Consider the following 11875-nt stretch of genomic DNA (forward strand, 5'->3'; position numbering starts at 1 on the left):
ATGCAAGAACTTCTTCCAAGAGGCTAAAACGATCTGTCACTTTAATAATTACATATCAGTGCACAGACGGAGAGAAATGCGTTTAATACACACTAATTTGAGTTTTCTCCTCTCTCTCAAGAAGGTATGATGCTGCAATCTGTTAATCAGAGCTGTGATGCTCGCTGCTGGAAATGGTTCCAGTCAAACTGAATGAAGAGGAATATCATTCAGTATTATTAGTGCTAACACTCCCAGACACAGCACAAGACAGCCAACGCCACAAATGGCTGCAAATCCAGAGCTAGGCTTCAGTATTCAGAGTGTGTTTGGCAGTGTGATTACGACAACAGGACTGAATCTTTAGATGCAGATTCTAAAGGATACTCAAAGACTCCAAAGATCAATTACATCTATTAAAAACAAACATGTTCACCCATAAACAAACACATAACATAGCCACAAACACTTTCTCTTGTTTCTCTCTCTTTCTCACACTCACACATACCAGCATCAAACCATCCTCCCATAGGACCCAAAATACCAGGAGGATCTTCAAAGCTATCTTGCTATCTCAAATGCCCTCAACCTCATTACACACACACACACACACACACACAGTCAGTCACAGCCACACAGATGTTTGATTTGACTCTTCTTACCTCAATAACCCGAGAATCAAAATCTTCAAATGTTTCTGTGGAAAGAAGAAAACCAAGGTATGTTAGGAACAATTCTAGAACACGTTAACAGACAAACAGGTGTGAATTACCACAGCAATATTACAAATACAACATTACAAAACAATACTAAAAGCATAACTAGCAAGCCACAGCCTTCAACCTCGTAAGAAAGAGGGGTCAAGCGATAGAGGGAGAAAAAGAGAAATGTCAGGAAAGTTGTTTAAAAAGAAAGAGGCTCAGTGGACTTCAATAAGAGTGCCTGCACCACTGGGATAATTTTCTTTTTTTTTTGCCTTCAAAACTAAAATTGTGACACACAATGGGTTTTTTTCCCCCCAAGAGAATCAAGACTCGCACAAGAGACTTCAAAAGTTCCAAAGCAAAGTGTAAAAAAAAAAAAAAAAAAGCATGAGCGGTCAAGACCTCCCTCCCTGCATCATGGAAGTAATTGCCACATTCTGAAAATCCCAGTTAAAGACAAAACCCCAGCTGTGCCCAAAAACAGTGCATCAAATTCTTCATCAAGTTGTGAATAGATTCACAAATGTCTCGGCATGTCGTCTTTCTCAGAGGGTGCACTGTCAAACAAAATTGAACAGAAGCCAAAAAAAAATAAAAAATCTATCAAAATGCACCCGTGACAAACGTTAAGAGAGACACAGGCACAGACCTCATCCATCCATTTAAGTGGAGAGTGTCCGGGAAGAGCTAGACACTGTCAAGATGAGACAATCCCTCCCAACGTAAAGCAGCCATACATCAACATTAAGAGGACAGAGCTGCAGTTTCTTCATGACAAGCTGAAGGATGGGGATTTTCCACATATTTCTGCTTGTCATTTTAATATTCGCCTTTACACAAAGCAAGAGGGGCCGACTCATTTGATTTATACAGTTTTACATTTGGGAGGCGTTACGGCGTAAGGTTTTAAATTGAAATTTCAACAAAAATCCCCCCAAAAATTCAGAAGATTCTACCATAGAACATACGCTCAAATGGCCCTATCTTTTGTCATTTTTGAAAACTGTCCCCTATTTCTCCATAAACTAGAAAACCAAATTTCCCACGAGCTCTCAAAAGAGATTAGCATAGTGTAGAGGCCTGATCCTTGAGGCTTGGCATTGCAAACATTTTAGGGCTCTCTTAGCATTGACATAACTGCTTCAGCTAACCGACGGCTGGTTAATCAGGCGGTGAGGTGTATAAGCTTTGTTAGAGCAGAGAGACATGTCAGATGTGCAGTGCTATGAGGTACCAGAAGAAGGACTGGGAAAAACTTTAGTACAGGAATGGCTGAGTGAAGTCCTGAGGATGAAAAGGCCAAATATTGACCAATGCTATCCAGATGACTCACCAAAACACTGGCAAAAGAATCCACTTTTTTTTTTTTTTAAGAATTCATTCTAACTTCAAAAACTGGGCATTACTTGCAATTTGGAGAAAGAAAGATCACAACTAATAATGATAATTATTATTATAATAACCCATAATAAAACAATAATCCATCTTTTGCACATTTTTAAACCAATTGCTTTCATCACCAGAATTTAGAAAGCTTTAGACATGAATCAGGTAGGACTCTGCTTATATGGTATAAAATACACGTAAATGCTGGAGAGAACTCTGCATTAATGGCATCTAAAGACCTGAAGACAGGGACAGGGAATTGGTTACCAGAAAGAGAAAGACACAAATCACAGCCCTCAGAAAACTCCACCAAACAACCAACCAAAACAAAAAACCTCAGAAGAATCCCAGTGCCAGTTCTGATAAAATTACCCCCCCTCCCCCCAGTCCTAAATCAGTTTTTTCTTCATTTACTATAACATTTCACAAAGACCGGTGCCATCTGGACTCCGAGAAGCAGCAGAAATAACAATCTGTTTTATACATTATTTTCTTTCTGTATTAAAAGAGATAAACACAGTGGCCAGGGGTGATTCATCTTTAGACTCTGCGGATGTGTGTTTTTGCACAGGGCTCTTGCTTCTACAGCAACCTTAACACAATTATTAGTTCTGGAAACTGTCTGAACTGAGATTCTAAAGCTTAATGTTTCAGTCCAAACCTAACAAATATCACAGGGGTGGGAGGAGGGTCAGCACTGTTTTCGGGGTAATTTTTAGAAGGCAGTTTACACCAAACGGGAGCAACCAAGAGTGTTTCCTGGATTTAAGAGACGGCTGCTTCTCTGATAACCTGAATGTGTGAGAGTGTGAGTGTTTGCTGCCGATCCCTGACATGATTTAGACTCCGGTCCTCACTGTCTCCAGGCAATTCATCACCACGACGACTAGAACGGAAGCCTGACCACAGACGTCCAATCAGACAGCAGGAAATCTAATCGCCACAGAAGCCCCCAGAATCCAGAGATAAACAGCACAACTCGGAGAGTGTAAATTAAAGAGAGATTGCACCATCCACGCAAAAGAACCACACGCAAAACGAATGTCTGTCTGTGTTTGTGCTTTAGATTCCTGCGGCACTGTGTAGACTAAATGTACACAGGACATAAACACGTGATGAGTGAGTGCCTAGTGGGACCTAATGGGGACATTTTGCTGGTCTCCACTTGGTAAAACTCATACAAATAGAGAATATGGTTAAAAGTATCAAAATATTTTTGTGGTTATGGTTAGGGTCAGGTTAAAAAAAATTAAACAGTAAAACAAAAGCCGATGACCCCACTAGAATAAAAGTTATAATGAATGTGTGTGTGTGTGTGGTGTTGTGCGTGTGTGTGTGTGTGTGTGTAAAACTAAAGTGCATTTGAAAGTCAAAGTGTCCTTGGGTACCTCTTGCTTAAAGGTCAGAATGAAACAGAGAGGGATCTTCCTAGATTTAATAACTTCAGAGAGACTGACACAGAAAGCAAGAAAGATAGAAAGAAAGAAAGAAAGAAAGAAAGAAAGAAAGAGAGAAAGAAAGAAAGAAAGAGAGAGAGAGAGAGAGCAGACGGTTGGAGGCAGGGCCAAGAAGAGGGAAATGTGAAACGATTATAGAAGAGGCACAGACAGTCTGGGTGTATCCATTAGTCACACACACACACACACACACACACACACACACCTCCGTTAGGACCCGGGTCAGGTGGTCCTAGACTGATTCCTCCCCAAGAGTTTCCTGTCCACCCCCTCTCTCTTTTTATTTTCATCTTTCTACGCCTGTCCCACTCATCCCGTTGTCTCTCCAGCTCTGCCCTCATCTCCTGTTGCTCCGCCTCCCCTCGCCGTGACAACGCCTGGACGGCTCCGGCCTTCACTACTGGAGCATTCAGACCAGGCCAAAGGAACCCACCGCGGCCTAAGAGACAGAGACAGGAATTTCAACACACATTCATTAGGTATTCACCAAACAGAAAACGCAGAAAGAGCTTAGTACTGACACACACACATTGTGCCCAAATCAGACGACTGATCTGGTGGAAGAGCAAGACAGAGAGGCAAATCTATTTACTTAGCAGAGGCTCTCATCCTGACAGTCTGGATAAAATTAGGACAATAAATAACTGGTATTTAACAGACTGTGTAAGAAAAAGGCTCTCCTAAATAGTCTAGCGCTCAGTGTAAAATGGCAGCTCCTAATCAGTCTTTAAATAAATGGTGCTGACTGGTAATGCTCACTAAAGCACTCCAGCGCCGCAGCCAATCGAAACGCATAATGCAAAACAGTTTCATTTAGCCCAATCAGGCCCTTCACTGTCTCTGTGATAAATACAAGTGCTCCCAAACAAGAAATCCCCACAGGTCAACTGACCAATTTTCCTTCTTTTTTTTTTTTTTTAAATTAACTTCACTGCGAGGGAGGTTCCTTTGATTGAATGAGTCCTGACACAACCATGACAGTCATACATTAACCAGCGTTGAGAGAACATTCCATTTCTCCGACTGATACATAATTTGCATCTACACATTATTTACAGTATCTTTTTTTAACATGAATTATGATAAGGATTTTGATTATCAAGAAACCTACAGCATAATTATTGTGGTTATGTATGACGTTGTTCTCAAAATACACAATACACCATATTCAGAGACACCACTGTTCATGCTGAGTGTTTTTTTTTCTGCATTGGGTATATCTAGGGCAGGGGTCACCAACCTTTTTGAAACTGAGAGCTACCTCAAAGGTACTGAGTAATGCAAAGGACTACCAGTTTGATAACACACTTCTGAAAGAACAAAGTTGCACAGTTTACCTTTAATTTTATATTATTATTAATGATATTCTACGTGAAGACACATTAATGATTCATAACAATAATTATTCAGAATGATTCAACAAGGTAGGAAACAGACTTAAATAAACACAACACAATTAAATAAAATTTTAGACTGAGCTCGTTGGTGATTAGTGCTATTTTTAGAACTGGCCTGCGGGCGACTGATGTGGTCCCTGCGGGCGACCTGGTGCCCACGGGCACCATGTTGGTGACCCCTGATCTAGGGGTTAGGTCTCCGCAGCTGGTATGCTCCGTCTCTAATCAAACACACCTGAATGTTGCGGTGCACTAACGTAAAGCTGTGGTAAAAGCCAATGGTTCACAGTTCCATGTTATAAAGACTGAGTTTATACCTTCTCCAACGTTCTGGCCACGGTTCAGGTCCCTCCTCATTTTGCGTTTGGTTCTTTTCCCTCTCCCCTTTCTGGCACCTGCGCCCGTCTCAGCCAAAACTCCACGCCACAGCTCCTCCGCCGTCACTAATGCAACCAGATACAGTCAGTTACAGACACACACACACACACACACACACACACACACACACACACACACACACACACATCTCCGCTGTCATCTCTAACAAAACCAGATACAGTCAGTTACAGACACACACACACACACACACACATACCTCCTCTGCCATCCCTAACAAAACCAGATACAGTCAGTTACAGACACACACACACACACACACACACATCTCCGCTGTCATCTCTAACAAAACCAGATACAGTCAGTTACAGACACACACACACACACACACACATCTCCGCTGTCATCTCTAACAAAACCAGATACAGTCAGTTACACACACACACACACACATATACACATCTCCTCTGCCATCTCTAACAAAACCAGATACAGTCAGTTACACACACACACACACATCTCCTCTGCCATCTCTAACAAAACCAGATACAGTCAGTTACAGACACACACACACACACACACATACACACACACATACACCTCCTCTGCCATCTCTAACAAAACCAGATACAGTCAGTTACAGACACACACACACACACACACACACACATCTCCTCTGCCATCTCTAACAAAACCAGATACAGTCAGTTACACACACACACACACATCTCCTCTGCCATCTCTAACAAAACCAGATACAGTCAGTTACAGACACACACACACACACACACATACACACACACATACACCTCCTCTGCCATCTCTAACAAAACCAGATACAGTCAGTTACACACACACACACACACACACACACACATCCCCTCTGCCATCTCTAACAAAACCAGATACAGTCAGTTACAGACACACACACACACACACACACACACACACACACACACACATCTCCTCTGCCATCTCTAACAAAACCAGATACAGTCAGTTACAGACACACACACACACATACACATCTCCTCTGCCATCTTTAACAAAACCAGATACAGTCAGTTACAGACACACACACACACAAACACACACACACACACACACACACACACACACACACACACACACACACACACACACACATCTCCTCTGCCATCTCTAACAAAACCAGATACAGTCAGTTACAGACACACACACACATATACACATCTCCTCTGCCATCTCTAACAAAACCAGATACAGTCAGTTACAGACACACACACACACACACACACACACACATCTCCTCTGCCATCTCTAACAAAACCAGATACAGTCAGTTACAGACACACACACACACACACACACACATACACATCTCCTCTGCCATCTTTAACAAAACCAGATACAGTCAGTTACAGACACACACACACAAACACACACACACACACACACACACATCTCCTCTGCCATCTCTAACAAAACCAGATACAGTCAGTTACAGACACACACACACAAACACACACACACACACATACATATCTCCTCTGCCATCTCTAACAAAACCAGATACAGTCAGTTACAAACACACACACACACACACACGGAAAAACACAGACACACACACAATTCCTCTGCAACCACTATTAAAACGAGATACAGTTGCAAACACACACACACACACACACACACACGCATACATAGTTCCTCAGTCATCACCAAGAAAATGACATAAGCAGTCAATTAAAAAAAAAAACACAGACAGACAGACACACACATACACATACACATACACACACACACACACACTTGTCCCTAAACCACAACTAAGAAAACAATATTTAGCTACACACACTCACAATCCCTGAGCCCCCAGTCACCATACAACATGCGGCTTGTTTGTGAAGTTTTTTTTTTTACATGTTTAATTTCTAAATGAGCTGATTTGTTTTTGGTGTCCGTTTTCTCTTGTCCTCATTCTATCCTTCATTGGAGGCGATTACTGGGACACTGAAAGTTGTTTGATAATGTTCTGAATTAATTAGGACTTAATTAAAGCAGCTGGAGAGAGCCTGCCACGCTTAACGAGGCATCAGAACCCAACAAACTGCAGACAGAGAAATATCATAATGCAATCTGACAAGCTAACATTTTCACCCACAAACACATGCTCGCTCGCACACGCACGCACACACACACACACCAAGCTCATCCTGTTGGAAATTAACAACTGTGGTACATAAAAGGCCAGTATAATTTAACATGCGAGGTAACTCTTCCAGCTCACTTGGTAGAGTGACCAAAATGAGATCTCATTTCTTTTTTTTTTTTTTTTATGATGAAGAAGAAGAATTTTATGAAAAAGGAATGGTCCTGAGTGTTGACTGGCTGTGTGAGTGTTTCAACTACAACTACGCAGCTAAGCTAATCTCTTGTCTTGGTGGGAACAATTCATCCAGGAAACAATCAAATAAACATTAACAGACTAAAACTACAATATAACACAGTAATATGAGAAGCACTGTTTTCACATTAGCCCGGGGAAGCTGCAGTCTAATACAGGTTCACAGGCGACCAAGAATTAAATTCATGAATGGGTATAAATTAAGAGTTCATTATTCATCTTCTTAACAGCGTTTCAAATATGTAGTGAGTGTTTTAGATAAGAAACTCACAGCACTCAAGGCTGTGGCTTTTCAAATGCTCTGTGCAGCAAGCAGTGAAAAGTTCATTTCAAGTGCACTCACACCCATACAAACAAAATATGCTACAAAATGATACAGACACTTCTATGGGCTTGGCTAGTGGAATGTATCACCACTTCATTTAACATACTCTGAGATCTCTGTGTGTGCTTCTGGATGTTTTTATCTGAATGTTTCTGAAACTATTAAAGAGACTAGAGACATCTATGTCTCTAATTTAGTCCATCTCTGTTCCCACATTTCCATAACAGAATTATGCATGATACTTTAGCAATAGCCTAGATCAAATGCAAAAAAAAAACTCAACAGACTTCAACATTCTACACAGAAGGCTACGATTATTATTCAAAGCACTAAAAAAGTGTCTAACAATGCACTGACTAAAACACACACGAAGAAATGGGTCTGCAGACCCAGAGGTACTGATACAGTGGATACTGATTTACACCATACACTGTGATCCACTATTTACAACTTTCAATGATAAATCATTCATGCAAACAGAAAAACACTATAATACACAGATATTCTCTCTCTCCCTCATAAACATGCACACACGCGCACACACACACACACACACACAAACACACACACAAACACACACACAGCCTGTGTGATTTGAAATTTGATGCAGAATGTGTGGGTAGATCAGTAAGTGACATTTATATTAAATGATATGGATCAACTGAATTAAATTTTACAATGATGAGATTTTTTTAAAAAACAGATTTTAACTATTGGTCAAAAACAGCAGAATACTGTGTGTGATAGAGAATCTGATTACATCCACAGTTACAATAACAAGCTAATACTACTGAGACAAGGCAGATTCACAAATATGTACTCTCTCTCTCTCTCTATATATATATATATAAATCTATAGCATTCACGCATGCTTCTGATCCACACCGGCTAGACATTTTCTACACTCTGACTCAGAGGAGCATTTGAAAATAATTCTGATCTGTGGTTTGAACTACCATCATTATGCGATTATGGATGTGTACAGATGAACTGAATTACATTTGTTGAAGAAGCTGCCCTGTCGTGTCTGCTGAAAGGCAACAGAAGTTGGGGCAGGGGCCAAGCGACTGGGGTTCAGTCTGGCTACATGAGAGAGCTGATACACGCTCCCCAAAGCCCGGACCTGACCAGCACCTGAGGGAGAAAGAGAGAGAGAGAGAGAGAATAATGAAACAAGTACGTAGGTTTAATTTAAGAGGTTTAATTTCCATTTCAATGAACATCACCACCTTCTCAATTTCCCTCCATCTCTGAAAGAGCAAAGGATGAATGAATTTTAACATCATGTATAACATTACACCCCTGGCAGAATAGAGACAGGCTCACTGAGCGTGCTGTGTTGTTAGAGCGGCCATATAGCATTTATTAAATTGCAGAGTGAAATCTGTGTATCGTCAAACTACTGGAGCAAATTTAATTTCTTTCTTTTCTGATACAGTTGACATGATGGAAATAGAACTAGGGTTATGTAAGGATTGTGTCCTTAACTGCAGATCAAAACGCGTAATGAAGTTTTTACAGCATTCACAAAATGATAACCACGTTAAAAATACATCCAGCCGTATCTTAGGTATTTTATAACCTTACGAATAATTACACGCTAAGATGAATAATGCTACTTTGACCTGACTTGACAGATGTCTGATTAAAGATGCTGCCGTTGACTAATCTGAACTGGCTTCCAGGTGTCGACATGAGCAAACACGCAACCTCTACAATGAGTTAATGTCCAACCTATACAGTTCTTCCGGAGGCAAACACAATCTAATGTACTGCGATATATTCAATAACTGCGAATATCAAATAGAGGGGAAAGAAGTTATATTCACCTCCTAGTGAAATCCGGAGGGCACAGCATACCCTTATGGCAGCCGCCATCTTGGAATTATGCATGGGTCCTGAATAGCACAACTTGAAAGCGAAAAAGCTGCCTGATTAAAAATAATTATAACGCGTCACTGCTGTTGCTGAGGATATGCTTATGTGAAAGGCTTCTCTTTAAAACGATGAAAACTGTTTAGTTAGAGCAATAAATAAATTAAAACAGATTAGAAAACCTTTGCCTATTAATGGTAGTATTAAGGCTTCTTTATCCTCCGGACTGACTGAGTTTAGAGGGTAGTTCATTTTGTACTGCTTGTAGAGTACCCAACGCAGAGGGGATCTCATAGTTGGTGGACATTTAGCCAAAGTCAGTATAGTCTGGTGTAAAGGTTCCTGTCTAAAGGATCTGTTCCTGTTGGACGCAACTGATTAATATTGTTCAGCTGGGAATTAGAATTCTGCAAAGTATATGCCCCAGAACTGTTCTGCTAAAGCTATGGTAGAACAAACCCCAGCACTGTTGCCACTGGCTTTGGTAGAGTCACTTTGAAACGCCAATGGAAAAAAGTGGAAAAGTAGCCCATGTGGAGACCCGTGATATCCGCATATTTATAATCAACATTAAAGTAACCATTCAACATAAATGTTTGGGGTTACCAGATAATTGAGGTCTCTCTATTTGACTGTGCTTCTGTTTTCACTTATTAGCTGTTTTAGTGTGAACTACTTAAATTGACAGCTTAAATGTAAAAGAGTTAATATATTAATGAAGCAATGGAAAAAAGGATTCTTTTATGCAAAGGAGTCTTTTATGAAATAAACAAATAACAATCGCAAAAATGTAATTAAAATTCCATAGTGTAGTTTATATCTTTAAGAACGAGAGTGTTTCTAATGAAGTTGAGATAATGGCATTCTGAGCTCAGAAATAAACTAACATAAAAAAAAAAACAAGAATAAAGTACAATGAGGTGTTTGTCACAATGTCACAATGGTGAATTAGAAAATTTTTCTCTCCATATTTGTCATTAAACACTTCGTTCTGAGCCTCTGACACCCTTTGAGATAAGAAATATGGAGAGAAAAGTCTCTAAGTCACCATTGTGACCAATCATAGAGGTCTGAAAGTATGTGTGGGAAGAAATGCTGGAAATCCAGTAGCATATCCTACAAAGAGCAGTGGGTCTGGGAAGACAAAACAGCAGTGAATGCATACTTGCACTCTATGGTTCTATCTGTGTATGATTCCATTTCCCTTCATTCTGTCTTGAATGCTGCACTTCTTGTTTTCCTTTTTACGGGTTTTTGTCTTTGTGTTGCTACGTTCTTGCCCTTCTACTGCATAGTGTTTCAAAAACCTGGTATCTGTCTTCTTTTTTATTTTGAGAGGAATCTGCCTTTTCTCTGGTCCAAACGAGCGCGGGGTTTTCTCCTAGTCTAAACAGGTGAGGCAGCAACCTGAGAGGAAAGGACTGGAATCGACCCAAGAAACGTGCTTATCGCAAAATTAGACTCCATAAACACTATCTGCCCAGTATAGTGTAGAGGAAAGAGAATGAGAGAGAGAGAGAGAGAGAATGGGAGAGAGAGAGATAAAGAGAGAAGGGCAACGACAGCAGGATTAAAGGATAAAAAGAGAGCAAGTCTGTGTTGTTTTAGAGGGAGGTGACTGAGAGAGAGAAAGAGAGAGGGAGGGGAGATCTGTCAGGTCTGATAAATCCTGTCTAAAATCTTGGCATGTGGCTCCTTAACGAATCTCCAACATGCACTTTGCCACTCTCCTCCCAGACAACCCCAACTGTCAGCCAACTCTACGGGAAACAGATGAGGAAGATTCTGGGGGAAAAAAAAGTTCTATCAGAGCAGCACATCGGAACAGCCGTTTATTAATCTTCAGAGCTATGGGAGTGGAATAATGAGACTGGATGATGCGAGACAGCTAGAATATGATTGGATGAGCTGTAGACTGGGTGGCCAATAATGGGGGACCCCTGAGGGTTTGATTACAGAGCACACACAGTGTTGTCTGACCCGTGTTCACAGCAAAACATCTTGAAAAATTTGTGAGTGTATGTGTGTGC

At 40.7% G+C, this 11875-nt stretch overlaps 1 protein-coding gene across 1 annotated transcript in view; it reads right to left on the reverse strand.

Moving 5' to 3' along the window:
- Positions 1-9863, reverse strand: part of mrps5 (mitochondrial ribosomal protein S5) — a 25398-nt gene extending 15535 nt beyond the window's left edge. Inside the window, exons 1-5 of the mRNA XM_030787480.1 lie at positions 9800-9863; positions 8970-9104; positions 5241-5366; positions 3732-3965; positions 642-676 (exon numbers count right to left, since the gene is read on the reverse strand). Coding sequence (XP_030643340.1) covers positions 642-676; positions 3732-3965; positions 5241-5366; positions 8970-9104; positions 9800-9863 — 594 coding nt within the window. The remainder of the gene's footprint in view (positions 1-641; positions 677-3731; positions 3966-5240; positions 5367-8969; positions 9105-9799) is intronic.
- Between the last annotated feature and the right edge of the window lie 2012 nt (positions 9864-11875).

This window comes from Chanos chanos, chromosome 10 (assembly GCF_902362185.1).
Source record: "Chanos chanos chromosome 10, fChaCha1.1, whole genome shotgun sequence".
Classification (NCBI taxonomy): Eukaryota; Metazoa; Chordata; class Actinopteri; order Gonorynchiformes; family Chanidae; genus Chanos; species Chanos chanos.